At 38.3% G+C, this 15,126-nt stretch overlaps 1 protein-coding gene across 1 annotated transcript; it reads left to right on the top strand.

The window, feature by feature from the left end:
* Positions 1-124: 124 nt before the first annotated feature.
* tnpo3 (transportin 3) lies at positions 125-14,776 on the top strand. Its single transcript, XM_042721953.1, has 23 exons — positions 125-597; positions 2,255-2,455; positions 3,087-3,160; positions 3,444-3,600; positions 4,276-4,419; positions 4,502-4,677; positions 5,249-5,387; positions 5,485-5,631; positions 5,807-5,914; positions 6,046-6,137; positions 7,348-7,487; positions 7,581-7,772; positions 8,298-8,389; positions 8,473-8,549; positions 9,336-9,396; positions 9,477-9,617; positions 9,701-9,817; positions 9,928-10,022; positions 10,134-10,290; positions 10,383-10,550; positions 11,558-11,670; positions 12,433-12,525; positions 13,976-14,776. The coding sequence occupies exons 1-22, from the start codon at positions 478-480 to the stop codon at positions 12,491-12,493; spliced, it is 2,772 nt and encodes a 923-aa protein (XP_042577887.1). The 5' UTR covers positions 125-477; the 3' UTR covers positions 12,494-12,525; positions 13,976-14,776.
* The last annotated feature ends 350 nt before the right edge of the window (positions 14,777-15,126 follow it).

A 15,126-nucleotide genomic window follows, 5' to 3' on the forward strand; every position in this document is an offset into this window, starting at 1 on the left:
AATCGCAAAGAAGTATCGGAATGGAATTGGAACCGGAATCGATTCCTCACGATTCCCTTATGGAACACAAATGGCTCCGTCACCTTTTCACGGGAATGACCCTTAAATAGCGCGTAGCAGTGGGTGTGTCTCCAATGAAATTATCCTCGTAATAAGTATACCAGGACATATATTTAAACCACAACCGTTAAAACACATTCCAACCTGAGAAGTTCCTGTTCGGAAGTGGATATCGTTCTAAGAATTAACACGAAGAGCGCGTTATAATTCTAAAATCGTTCTAGTCCGGACTCATTATAGTTCCTGTGCCGCGGTTTCCACACGGACTTGTTTGACAGGAGCGCCCTGTGTCTGCTTGAGATGGCGGCCAGATCGGAGAACGCGAGGGCCGAATAAACAGTCAACCTGCGCGTCTACAACCTCCCGAGAAGCGCAAGCCGTGTTATTTACCCCATATCTACACCCTCTAGAAGCACCATGGAAGGCGGGAAACCCACCCTGCCGCTGGTTTACCAGGCCGTGCAGGCGCTGTATCACGACCCGGACCCTGCCGGCAAGGAGCGCGCCTCGGTCTGGCTGGGAGAGCTGCAGAGATCGGTGCGTTCATTAGCGGGCCTACTGCGCCACAGCACCCTCACTTACTAACGAACCTTTACAATATGCATTGCGTTAAAAACAGTGTCCACTGAGGCCGCAGCGAAGCTTTGTAAACCATAAACATTAGACGTGTTGAGAAGTGGAGGTGGTCACATGCGTTGTGGGGGTTGATTTGTATCCATTGCTAAATCCATTCAGCTTGGCTGTGGTTTGATGATTTTAGATCGAGTTTTGGGTGGGTTTAAGCAGCAAGTTTAGCAGAAATAGTTCTTGTGAACTTGTGCGAGGAGATCTAAATCGGGTTTATCATCTAGACTACCATGTTAGAAAGCTGTGTTTTGAACAAGGTAACGTTAGCTAGTTCCTTGTTGGACATTAGCTGTTCCAAAAACCAGCTTGTCCACCCTCTAAACCGGAATGACCAACTAGTAGCTCCTTTTTTTTGCTGGTTTACCATCCTAGACCAGCTAGAAATCAGCTATTGAGTTTTAAACTCATCTAGTTTAAGCTGGGTTTACCTGCAGGCTAGGTTGAATTCAGACTTCGCTGATTTGGGTAACATTATCTAGACAGCTTCTTCATCATTAGAAATATTTCAAATATGAATAAAATAACATCTGTGCTGCAATTGTTATTTCAAGGCAGATGCATTTATGCTGCCTCTGCTAACACTATAAGTTTGTTGTTTTGCCCTTTGAGTTGCTGATTCTTCACTTAGTTCCGCTTCAGCAAACTGCAAAATGAGTGATAAGGAAGGTGTTAAGATTACAAACCAGGGGGAGAAGTTTTGCAACTCATGTTGCTTTTTGCAGAACTAAGTAGTACAGTATTGTGACAATAATGCTGTGAATTGCGTGGTTTTACATTTGACACTTAGGTTAATTATCCTGCTCCTCACAAGACAGTTTGTCCCCTATAGGCCTACATCTTAAAATAAATATATAAACAATCTTATCACCACCTTGTCAAATCTTATATTTTTTGTTTAATATTTTAATGAAATATACTAAGGGACCAATTAGTTAGATTGCATTTATGCAGACTCCCCAATTATAAATGCTTAATTTAAATTGTGAGAATTGTATTCTGTTAATTTCTGATTTGTTATTTCTGTTCTCTTGAAATCTAGAATCTGAAATCTGACAGTGTTATTTTACAACAGACCGCCAAATACAGTGAATGAAATAAAAATTGCCTTTTTTGCAAAATTATGTCACTGTATGGCTTCACCTCAAATTGATCTTCTGAAACGGTCTGTATTTTCAGGTTGTGTGTTATATGTTACACATAATGAGTTCCTGGTTCCTGGTACTTTTATTTATTTGCATTAGCAATGTTGATGTGATGCATCTGATGTGGAAGTGTTTATATTTTTTGCTTTTCCTTGTCTATGCAAAATACAACTGGTCAGACTTGATGTTAGACAGTGGAGTGACCGATACAATGCTGATTATGTATGTGAAATGAGCAAATATAGTTTATTTAAGGCTCAATAGACATTTTAGCACACTTTAGTCATAAAACATATTGATGATTGTTCTGTGGTGACCAGTAGCTAAACGAGAGCGAGAGAGCTGGAGAAGAAGACATAAGAATATCAGAAAATATATATTGTGAATTGATGATTATGAAAAAAAAATTTTGTTCTCCTGTGCAGATGTATGCATGGGAGATCTCGGATCAGCTTCTGCAGCTGAAGCAGGACGTGGAATCGTGTTACTTCGCAGCCCAAACAATGAAGATGAAGATCCAGACGTCGTTCTACGAGCTTCCCCCAGAGACCCACACCTCACTGAGAGATTCACTCCTGTCTCACATCCAGAACCTCAAAGAGCTGTCTCCAATCATCGTCACACAGGTAACATCACCGTCCGTTTGAATCGATACTGTACAACACCACATACATTCACATCAGTGTTGACTCGGCGGTAGAGTCACTATCCAAGGACAATGCATTTATTTGCAATCAGAAAAGTACATTATTTGCATGTGTATTTACTACACAGAGCCATTGTTCACTGACAAGCTGCGCAAAACCACAATCATATTTTGCGCATGTTTTGCACAGCTTGTCAGTGAACAATGGCTCTGTGTAGTAAATGCTGCCCCACGTGAAAGCACGCACGTGTGGAGATTTACCGCAGATAACAGAACCGGCTTTACTGACGAGCTGTGCATTAAATATCGTGCCGATATTTATCATGCATCCCTAATATCCGCCATTCTTTTTTTATATTTACCTTGAATGGCTTTGTCTTTAAAATAGGGAAATTAGTTTGGTTGTACTGCTCGGACAAAATAGTAAAACCAACAAATAGTGATCTAAAATTTTTGCCATATCGCCCACCCCTAAATGTACCACTGACCTCAAACATCTGGCGTTCATCATGTGTTAACAGGGACAGTCCATCTCAACCACACAGCAGTGCTAAATATTGAGAGCTGTTCAGAAAGTGTTGTTGGTGTTCTAATGTCGTTCTCTCTCCCAGCTTGCATTGGCAATCGCAGATCTGGCTCTTCAGATGGCCTCGTGGAAAGGCTGTGTTCACACCCTCATAGAAAAGTAAGAATCTACTTTAGACTTTCCTTCATTTGCATTTTATTGATATGTTCCATACCTGTGGCCCTGGTTCATCCATTACTGATCCATTAAAGGAATAGTTCACTATAAAATGGATATTATTCCATATAGTGAAACTGTGTCAGGATTAGGTTTGCTTGGCTGCAAAATTAATTAAATATCACCATTTTTAATGTGTAATAATTCTAAAAGAATTGTGATTATAATAGTTGATGTCACCTTGAAATTTCAGTAATTACCCAGTGCTCTGTTTTGGCTCTTCCAGATACAGTAACGATGTGTCCTCCATGCCTTTCCTGATTGAGATACTCACCGTCCTGCCAGAAGAGGTGCATAGCCGCTCTCTGAGGATTGGAGCCAATCGACGGACGGAGATCATTGAGGATCTGGCCTACTACTCTACCACAGTGGTCACTCTTCTGGTCTGGACGCATTGATATCTGCAAAACAATTTCTATCATTTGTTTTGCACTTTGCAACCTTAACGACATGCCTAGCCTAGTCTGTCCAAAGTTTAACGGTTATCACATCCTTAAGTTACTTAAAGCATGCAAGATACGTGACTCCCCATGCAGGGCTCAAAGAGTATTGTTTATTATTATTATTTTTATACATTTATTTTAGCTGTACATTTGTAAGTGTCTGAAAATGTTTTTATTTAAAAGGATACTCCATCCCAAAATGAAAATTTTGTCATTATTCATGTAGCCGCACTACAAGGATAAGTTTTTTACGTGTATTTACGCTTTGGTTTGAAAGAAAACAGCGCATCAGAGCAGCACGGCTGACACAGAAGAACATACGCCGCCTGCGTACTGCTCAGATTTGCCAAATATAAAATAATATTTAAAATAATTGTATATGTTAGAATATTTAAATTGGCAGGATTCACAAAAGGAATTTTGCAAGGCATAAAAACACATCTCTTCCTCTATTGGGCCATCATATGTTGCTTTAACTGTACTAACTCTCTCATCCTTTGTTCTGTGCTGTTATTCCACCCATGCAAATCATTTTAGTGGTTTAAAGTCTTCATAAACATGTAAATGGATGGTTTATGATTCTGAGCTTGGCTGTTGGTGTATTTCCATGATCAGGTGACGTGTGCGGAGAAGTCCGGACATGATGAGAAGATGCTTATCAAGGTGTTCCGGTGTTTGGGGAGCTGGTTTAATTTAGGAGTGCTGGACAACAACTTCATGGCCAGCAATCAATTGCTGATGATTCTCTTCCAAGTGCTGGTGAGATCAGCAAATGTGATGCTTAGCTCCCACTTTCTCTTTCTTATATTTATAAATATCTCCCCCCATCTGTTCATTGCAGCAGAGGGATGAGACGTCCACAAACTTGCATGAGGCGGCATCGGACTGCGTGTGCTCCGCACTGTATGGGATCGAGAATGTGGCCATACACATGCCTTTGGCCATGCAGCTCTTCCAGGGAGTCCTCTCTCTAGAAACAGCTTACCACATGGCTGTAGCACGAGAGGACCTCGATAAGTACGTATGCCATTGTTTATGATCTATGAATGCAGTTCATACAAGCCTTAAACAAAATATCTCTGTTCCGATATCCAGTGAGATGCCGTAAGACAGCATCGTAAGACAGCGCAAATACACTAAACTGTAACCTGTCTCTCATTTGATTTCGGTAGTTTGTTGTTAGCATGTTGCTATGATAGCAGCTCAAACGGAGTAATATGCTAAAGAGGAGACTTGACCTAATTGGTTTGTCAAGTTTGACGTTAACATGTTGCTATGGTAAAAGCTCAAATTGCGTAAACATACTAAACTGGAGTCCTAATTTAAAGTTGATTTCAATAGAGCTTGACTTTAACATATTGCTATGTTGAAAGTTCAAGTCACACAATATTTTATACAGGAGACTTGACTCAATTTACATATAGTTCAGTGTCAAATTGTATAATACTCTAAATGCTGAAAATACATAACATAACTATTGTGTGAAATTATTAATAAGGTTTTGGTACAGAGCAAGTGATTTGTGTTGAAACCTGTCGTAAACTGCATCTGCTTTTTCCCCTTTTCTTGCTTTCCTTTTTCACCACAGGGTGCTAAATTATTGCCGGATCTTTACGGAATTGTCTGAGACATTTTTGGAGATGACTGTAAGGACTCCTGGCCAGGGCATGGGAGATCTACGCACCCTAGAGTTGCTGCTTATTTGTGCTGGCCATCCCCAGTATGAGGTTTGTGTGAAACGTATTCACATGTAACAAGTGAAAGTGAGTATGGGATTTAAGCATCCTTTTTGACTGTCTGTTGGGAATCTTTGTCCTCCTTCAGGTGGTTGAGATCTCGTTCAACTTCTGGTACCGTCTGGGAGAAAATCTTTATAAAATGAATGATCCGGCGCTTCACAGAGTGTTCAAGCCGTACATACAGAGACTACTGCACAGTCTCGCCCGCCACTGCCAGCTTGACCCAGATCATGTGAGCATCCTCCCTTTCTGTATCTTCCTCTTCCTTCTTCACATGAAAAATCATCAAATCATTCAAATACAAGCCACTTCTTTCTAGTACTTATTGCTTTTGTGCAATAAAATTGAATAAGCTACATGATTTCCATGTGTTTTTCTTCATCGCTTATTTTATGCTTCCTGTGCAGGAAGGAGTGCCAGAGGACACAGATGATTTCGGGGAGTTCAGGATGAGAGTGTCTGATCTTGTGAAAGATGTCATTTTCCTAGTCGGCTCCATGGAGTGTTTCTCACAGGTAGAATTTATACTAATAGAAACATGAACTGAAAGTGATTTGAGGAAAATATTTGGATGATTTACTGAGAAACCAAAGGGAATATTCAACCTTACCGTTATTTTTATATATGTCTTGTGTCTTCTCATCAGCTGTATTCGACTCTGAAGGAGGGAAACCCCCCATGGGAAGTAACTGAGGCTGTTCTGTTCATCATGGCTGCCATAGCTAAGAGTATCGATCCGTAAGTATCGCATTCAGTCATGATTTAACAGCTTCATGTTCAAGTCTCTTGCTTTCAACAGTCAAATTCACACCTGCGGCTGCAAACTTATTTAGTCAAGCTATTGCAGATTATATTTCATTATCGCATCGTCTTATGCTTTGAGGCTCATAAGGTCACTCAAACCTTTTTGTAGTATTTAATTATACAGTTATTATTTGTACGTTACTTTTTTTAGTTTTGCAATGGATATAGACTGCTGCTGATATGACTTTTAAAAAATAAAACATCTGACATTTTGTATAGCTCTGGTTATTGATGCAGATTTTCTGACTCATTTAGATTGTGATTCACAAGCTCTCAATTTGATTCTTATTTGATTTGGTTCTAATTCTTTTGGATATTGTTCTGTCCATTTTGGTTAAATGTGAAAAATTCTCTTTCTGCTAATACTGTAACTATGTAGTGTTTCAGACTGATTAACTCATCTTTTTTCAAGGCTCTAGACTGGGACCAAAATTTTTTGCGTTCAACATTTTTTGTGAATGTGCGAGTAAAACTTGGTTGAATTTGTGCAAGTACATGACCTGCTCTTCTCCAAAGCGTCTAGTCAATATATAATGGTGTATGCTATGCCGCCTCTTATTCGTTTTTGTTAATAAACATTATATAAAGCAGTTTGTCATTAGCCGTTTTATTGTTGTTGCTCTTTTCATTAAGAATAATGAATCAATCTTCATACAATTCAAGCATTTGTTTTAGTCTAAAAAAGTGAATGGTGTATAGTAGATGTTAGTACAACAGACAATTATCTTTTTTCGTAAAATGTGACATCAAGATCGCAAGTTAGAAAGTGGAAGTGTACGATGCCCGGCTTATAACATCGCAAAAGAGGAACTCCCATTCACAAAATTCAAATCACAAATAATACTGATGAAAAAAAAAAAGTCTGGTTGAATGTTAATCCTGCTTCTGCATATAACTATAAACTATGATGATGGAAAAACTGTTTCTTGGCATGCATTAATCCCATGTTGTTGTTTTTTTTTGTAAATCTGGTTGATTGTTTGTTTTTGTCTGCAGCCCTTGAGGACACATCACTAGAAAGCCATTATTTTGCAGGATCAATCAAATGAAGATCGCAATTAATCATGAAATCTTTGTTGAGTTTTAATCATGAAAGTTTGATTGTAACTCTAAAATGTTTCTTCCTCCCTCTGCTGGTTCCTAGTGAGAATAATCCCACTCTGACGGAGGTGCTGGAGCAGGTAGTGTTGCTTCCCGAGACGGTCCACATTGCCGTTCGCTACACCAGCATCGAGCTAGTTGGCGAGATGAGCGAAGTGATTGACCGGAACCCTTGCATGTTAGGTGACTGTCACAATCTAATTTACTACATCATCTTCACTCGCTGGATGTTTAGTTTCTCTTTGTGTATTCATGATGTCTGTATTGGGTTGGCAGATCCTGTTCTGATCTTCCTGATGAAGGGTTTGCGGGAGAAGCCATTGGCCTCTGTGGCAGCTAAAGCCATTCACAACATCTGCTCGGTGTGTCGAGATCACATGGCACAGCACTTCCAGGGCCTGCTGAACATCGCCCGCGCACTCGACTCATTCGCCCTGTCCACAGAAGCTGCGGTTGGCTTGCTAAAAGGTGTGGAGGGGATCTATGTTAAAGATATTATGTAAAATAAAAATTGTCATTAATTTCTCACCCTCATGTCGTTCCAAACCCATAAGACCTTCGTTCATATTCGGAACACAAATTAAGATATCTTTGATGAAATCCGAGAGCTCTCTGACCCTCCCATAGACAGCAAGGGTCATACCACGATCAAGGTCCAGACACGTAACAAGGATATCGATAAGTTAGTCCATGTGACATCAGGGGTTCAACCGTAATTTTATGAAGCTACAAGAATACTTTTTGTGTGCAAAGAATACAAAAATATCGACTTTATTCAACAATTCCAAGGATGAACAAAAGTCTTACGAGTTAATTAATGACAGAATTTTCATTTTTGGGTGAGCTATCCATTTAAATGTGGTTTATTTTATTTATCTTTGATTTCGTTCTTTACACGCTTCTCCTGTAGAGGTCAACTCTTTTCTGTTTATCATAGTCATGCCCTTGTTGTATGGCTGGTTTTGATTAAGTGGTGTGATTGGTTTATCTCAGGCACAGCACTGGTGTTGGCCCGCCTGCCCCTGGAGAAGATCGCGGAGTGTCTGAACGATCTTTGTGCTGTTCAGGTCATGGCACTGAGGAAGGTTAGATACCCGTGACTGTGTGATTTGTATTTCTCACTGTCTTTGGTTAATGCAATAAAGTAATGTGTTGTCTTTGTGTCCAGCTGCTTGCTCAGGACTCCAGTAGTGGGAAGTCATCAGACCCCACTGTGTGGCTGGACAGACTAGCTGTTATCTTCAGGTTAAAACTCTCAACATCACCACCATTGCCCTTTAAGCACAATATTGGACTTAGCACTTTATTGGTTATTAGTGTTTTTTTATTTATTTTTATTTTTTTTTTTAAATTTATACTCTTAAAAAAGGATTGTAAATTAATTTCTGGGAAGGTTTTAGTAGTTAGAATAGTTAGATAATTTATAGATTTAGAAAAATTGTGTATTTTGTTATTAATTTTATTTTTGTTTTATTTATTTTGCTTGTTTTTTTTTTATAATTAATTATTATTATTATTATTATTATTATGTAAACTTTCAGACTTATTATTTATGGTTTTTGCCATTAAATAGCCATAGAAGTTGGCATAGTGGTTAGAAAAAAACACACCCTTTTTTTATGGCTGTAGAATTTGTCCTCCTCGCAAATGATTAGTTTTATAGTTTTGAAAAACTGTTTAAAGTTTAGAAATTTTAGTGAAAATAATTACTAAGAATAAATCACAAAAGATATTAAATAACATTTCATCTGAATTCTACACCATATTGTCTTAAAGTTCACAATTTATCTGAGCATGCTATTGCAAAAGGTTGTTAAATAGCATTAATTAATAAAAAAAATTAAAATGTAACGTTTTCTGCAGGTGTAAATATTTCACAATCCAGTCAAATCCTGGCAGATAAAATGGAATTCCACCCCCATTATATCCTATTAAACATTCATTTTCACAGAAAAATGTCACATTAAAGAATGTAAATGTGTTGTGCTATTTTGCTATTTTTTTTTTTAAATGGTTCCTTTTTTCTATTAGACACACAAACCCCATAGTAGAGAATGGACAGACACACCCCTGCCAGAAAGTCATTCAAGAGGTAAGTTTACCTGTGTGTTGAATGACACAGTACTTTGTCTGTAAATGTTTCATTTTGATCATCTCTGTTCTTTGTTGTAGATCTGGCCGGTGTTGTCGGAGACGTTGAACGCCCACCAGAGTGATAACAGGATAGTGGAGCGCTGCTGCCGCTGCTTGAGATTTGCAGTGCGTTGTGTAGGCAAAGGCTCTGCATCCCTATTACAGCCACTTGTTACTCAGGTCTGTCTTTGTGACTTAAAAATACATGTCCACTGAAATGGAAAATCCAGTGTGGATCTCAAAAAGATGTAATTGTGTTTCAGATGGTGAGTGTGTACCAGGTGTACCCTCACTCCTGTTTCCTGTACCTGGGCAGCATTCTAGTGGACGAGTATGGCATGGAGGAAGGATGCAGACAAGGCCTGTTGGATATGCTACAGGTAACCCTCATAAAAAGTGATTTCATTTGAATCTTGTACTGCAGTGAATGATTAATATTAATGAGGAACTAAGAGTTCTTGATCAGTAGCTGTATCTTTTCCTCTCACAGGCTCTCTGTATGCCGACCTTCCAGCTGTTAGAGCAGCCTAATGGACTGCGCAATCACCCCGACACAGTGGACGATCTTTTTAGACTCGTCACAAGGTACCAGTTCTGTACTTCTGCATTAGCGTTAGAAAAACAACCTCTAAATAAGTGACTCGCCACACAAAAATAACATGCATTAAGACCAGCTATTTTCTTTCTTTATTTCAGGTTTGTCCAGCGTAGTCCGGTCACTTTGCTGAGCAGCAGTATTATCGTCCACATCATCCAGTGTGCCATCGCTGCCACCACCCTGGACCATCGAGATGCCAACTGCAGCGTCATGAAGTTCATCAGAGACCTCATTCACACCGGGGTCACCAATGACGTAAGCAGCATGATGATCAAACTAAACCAACCGATCGAAAGACTTTCATTCCTGTTCTTTCATTGCATAAAATGTTTTTTCTTGTCTTTCAGCATGAGGATGACTTTGAGATGCGAAAGCGTCTGATTGGCCATGTGATGGAGCAGCATGGGCAGCAGCTAGTGACTCAGCTGATCAACACCTGCTGTTTCTGCCTGCCGCCTTACACTCTGCCTGATGTGGCAGAGGTACTCTGGGAGATCATGGTCTTTGATCGGCCGGTATGTTTGTACTCTTTTTGAACACTTTTTGAATGTCCCTCAAACACAGATTAACTTTTATGCATTGCAACCCTCTGCACACCTTGGCAATAGATTTGCCATTGGCTAGTATTTTTATTTTTTTATTTTTTTTATACACTTGTCAGACTCTTCGTACATCTTTTTTACTGTACGAAAATCTGTGCTAAACTTATTCTTCGCCATTAACCCAAACACTAGCCCATTGAAATTTAACAATTATTAACCGATGGCTAACAATAGACATTATGTAGTCACCTAACATGATAATTTAGATGTATATGTAAGTAATTTATTTGCATTGTAGAGGGTTGCATTTGTCAGACTCTTATGTAAAATTTGCTTGTATTTGAAGAATACATATAGACATTCTACTGAGGTATTTTAATAGATTTTTTTTTTATTAAGATAACATTTTTTCCCCATCCAATTAAAAATGTATCCATGTTTTTCTCACAACACCCCAACAATTGGGGATAAAATAATATAATAATGAGATAATTAAAAAAAATACAATAAAGAAGAATTAATCAAATAAAATATAAAATTAATACAATAAAAATAATAAAAAATATTTTTATTTTTGATCCATTTCTTATTTTCTCTTTTATTATATTATCTTATCTATATTAACCCATTTAAGCTTAACATATCTTACCTATCATCTGTTTTTTTAATGACTTCATTGCTTTCAAAACTCTTTCAAACTCTAATCTTTAAAAGTATTGTAAACTTCAAACTATTTCAAACTGCTTTGAAAAATTTGAAAAAAGCTTTCCCATGCCGACTTCAAAGTTTGTCTTGACGAACTTGTTTATCTAGTTTTATTATTTTATTTTTAAGGTGATAACCAGTGTTTTACTAAAGATTTTCTAAACCTGTCTCTAGCCTTTTAAATACATTTCAGAGATCTTTCTGTATAGGTTTCCTTTCATAAATGAGGCTGTGATGTCAATTGTCACATGTTGTGGATGTTTCTGTGTCTGTAGACGTTTTGCCGCTGGCTGGAAACCACACTGAAGGGTCTTCCAAAAGAAACAGCAGGAGGCGCTCTATCCGTCACACACAAGCAGCTCACCGACTTCCATAAGCAGGTCACGAGGTGAGTTTGTGCCCACCGTCACCTGAGCCTTCAAAGAAGGCCGTGAACAGATAATTTTATTATCATTTCATTACACTTCTGAGGAAATCAGCCTGTTCCTTAATTAAAAGTGATTTTGCCTACAATAAAAAGTAATATAGTGCTCATCAGTGTAGATTACAGGCAACATTTATCTTTTGAGGTATTGCGAGCTGGTGCACGTTTAGTTCTCCTTAAGGTTAACTCAGCACAGCATGCATAAACAAGTTCCCATAACCAGTCATCCAAGAGGGTGAAGTATCTCATACTTCAGCAAGTCTTGACCTGAGGAACGAGGAGCCTCCCAGCGTGGTGTCGTGCACAGATGCCAAATACTTATTCTGACAATGCAGAATGAGTCACGGGTAGCATGGAAAGTCCAAACCTTTTTGTTCTTGTATGTTATATGTTGTATGGTGTTATTGGGCCCCCTCCTAAAAGCTTTCAATAGCTTCTTTGGGGTTTCCCCTTTTTACACACATTAACCTTTCTGTAACTATTGTAATTTTGTCTTTAAAATGAAGTGTGTGAAATAAATTCTTCAAATCTTCAAAAAAAAAAAAAAAAAACAAGCCAGACTGATTGATGCACCATCGATGTGTTGCTCGCCCATGCTTTCGGCGTGTTTGGAAATTGACCTGTGACTAGTAATAATGGACCAGCTTATTGTTTATTAGTTTGTTGAAGAGTGATGCTAATTTGCTCTCTCTGTTTCTCCATCTATCTATCAATCTGTCACCCCAGTGCAGAGGAATGTAAACAGGTTTGTTGGGCGATAAGAGAGTTCACCAGGCTGTACCGATAGCTGTCTTTTACCTGCTGATGCTGCAAGACCAGGTAACACAAGCATACTCAACACTAAATTTGTAATGTTATTGTGGATGACATGGAACTTAATCCTCAGTGAATGAAGTTTATTTAATAATGAAATTATTTGAATTCAAATTATCAGATTAATTTAAAATGTATTTTTTGCTTTCTTTATATTGGTCTTAATCTGTGTTCTTAAATCATTTTAAAATGAACGTTATACTATATATTTATATTACATATAAGTAAGATGTAATGTCATATATTGCAATATATTAATATATACTATTGATATAATGTTAAATATTAAAGTTTTTAATTTAATATAATTAGTAATTCATATAATCAAAGTAATTAATTTAAATATTGTATTTTTTTGCTTTTTTATATTTGTTGTAATACATTTGCGTTAGTTTATTTTAAATGGAACTATATAATATATGTAATAATCAGGGCTTGAATTGAGGGGGGCGGGGGGTGGTTCAAGCGCAACATTTGAATTTCTTTAAAAAGAAGACAACAGAAAAGGTATGATTTTTTTCCTTCATTAGAATTAAAAAACATTCCCCTGACATAGGCCTAATGTTATTTTGCTGTATGTGTAACTGTGAAGGATTAAGAGATTATTGAAGAGCTGACATTGAGTCATTGACCTTGCAAAAACCAAACAAAAACACGTCTTAAGAGTCCAAAAGCATTCACTGCGCGGTGAAGCCTATTAGAATACAGGTAAAATAGCCTTATAATTCAAGCAATTAAAGAAAAAATACCCATGAATGAGTTTTTTTTTATTTTTTATATTCATCGCACAAGCAATGTACTTTTCTGAATATCAGTAGACCTACATGCGCAAGCACAAATGTGCTATTAATTTTATACAACAGTGCATAAAAACATGGTGTTTCGTTCTTTGAATGAATCAGTTTTTGGACTAATCAAATGAGCCAGTGATTCAACGGCCCATTCAGATGGACACTTTCCCTGCGTCCCAATGTGCATACTATCCAGCCTATCTGCCCTAAATAGTATTGAAAATTACTAATATCACAGAATTTAGGATGGATAGTGTGCAGATTGGGACACAGTTTCGTTTCTAATGGAATCAGCCGTTTTGAGCGAATTATTTGATTTGAGGATTCAATAAATAATTTATCATATAAGGGGCTTGCTGCCACCTACTTTAGGCAGGCCTAAACCAGCCAAGGTTTCAGCACAAAAGCACATTTGGCAAAATATTGTTTAAATTGTCAATATTGACCAAAATTCCTCCATTTCAGGCCCAAGAAGGGAAAAAAAGCGATTTTGTGAAAAATGCAATTTTATTTAATTTAAAGTCAAAAGCAGCTGAAGTTTACATTAACTTTTTAAGTCACAAATGACTGGAAAAAATCATGGAAATTCATGGTCAAATGTGTTGGAATATAAATATTTCTGAATAAATTCAGCATTATAAAACGTTCACTCTTGTCCTCTGCAGGTCAGATTTTTTGTTTTGCTAACATTTGGAGGAAGTGGCAAAGGGAGCCATGATGACCACTGTTGAGAAACTAAAGGGAACTCTCACATGAAGGATTTGTGGGACTTGGCAAAATGGGAAAGCCAACCAATTGAATTGGAGCTTTGGAATGGCAGGGTTTCAGGAAAAGCAAATTGCCTTGTGGGTGTCAAAAGAGCGCAGCCCCATCCCTCCCTTTTACCCCTACGAGCACACAGATGCCAGCCGCAGCCAGGGGGGGGGGGGAGGGGGGGGGGAATATTTCGGAAGGGACTCTGTCATCTTGTGGGAGGGGGGCCGTCGAATGGACACTGAAACACACACACCCATTTCAAAACATGGATTCACGTCTGCATCGGTCGGATTTCTGGGGGTCCATCAAAAACCAACAACAAATAAGGATGTGCCTGGTTGCAAATCATAATGCATCGTTAAAAAAGAGAGACTTGTACGTTTTTAAAAACAAAGATGGAGATTTATTTTCATGGACATGTGTTTAGAGATCAAGTTATGGCTTTGCTGCCAGTGCCATAAAATGATTACCAAACTAAAGATTGTCACAGCAGCAGCAATCTGCGCCTGTTGGACATTTGCGAAGGGAGAGTTGGCGTCACTCTTGATCTTTTTAAAAGTTGGCTTGGATTTTATCCGTACAGGTTATGCTGTAAATTATGGAGTGGACTGACTGGCAGGGGCTTTTTTTTTTTGTTCTTTCACCATTTTGGCACATCTCAAGATGCAGAGATTGTGTGAACAAATAAAACCAACATTGTGAGGAACAAACTAATCTTTGTCTCGAGTATCATTTCAGATGCACTCGTGTGTTTGAGAAGTGACTTGTATTCTCTTTCTGCAGCTCTCAGAACCTGTTTGGCCAGGTTTCATTTTAAGAAATTTACATCGGTCCTTTAGGTCTTGTTTTCTGAGTCATAGAGTAAATTGAACCCTCCTCTATTGTCTGAGATTTTCGAAGGCCTTACAATCATGTGTTTCTCACAATTGCACGTGTAACCCTCAGGTCACCCCTCCCGCGTACGATTTGCTGAATGAACGTTATGTGGTTAAGTTAGTAGTCCTATCCGTTCAAGTTCAACAGGTTCGTGTTACTGGCACCGACCCTATAGGATGAGGTC

The sequence above is a fragment of the Cyprinus carpio genome, chromosome B4, assembly GCF_018340385.1.
Source record: "Cyprinus carpio isolate SPL01 chromosome B4, ASM1834038v1, whole genome shotgun sequence".
Taxonomy (NCBI): domain Eukaryota; kingdom Metazoa; phylum Chordata; class Actinopteri; order Cypriniformes; family Cyprinidae; genus Cyprinus; species Cyprinus carpio.

Coding starts and splice junctions, on each gene's coding strand:
- tnpo3 (XM_042721953.1), top strand. CDS start 478: ATGGAAGGCGGGAAACCCACCCTGCCGCTGGTTTACCAGGCCGTGCAG. Junction 598..2,254: donor TGGGAGAGCTGCAGAGATCG/GTGCGTTCATTA, acceptor TCTCCTGTGCAG/ATGTATGCATGGGAGATCTC. Junction 11,671..12,432: donor TTCCATAAGCAGGTCACGAG/GTGAGTTTGTGC, acceptor CTGTCACCCCAG/TGCAGAGGAATGTAAACAGG.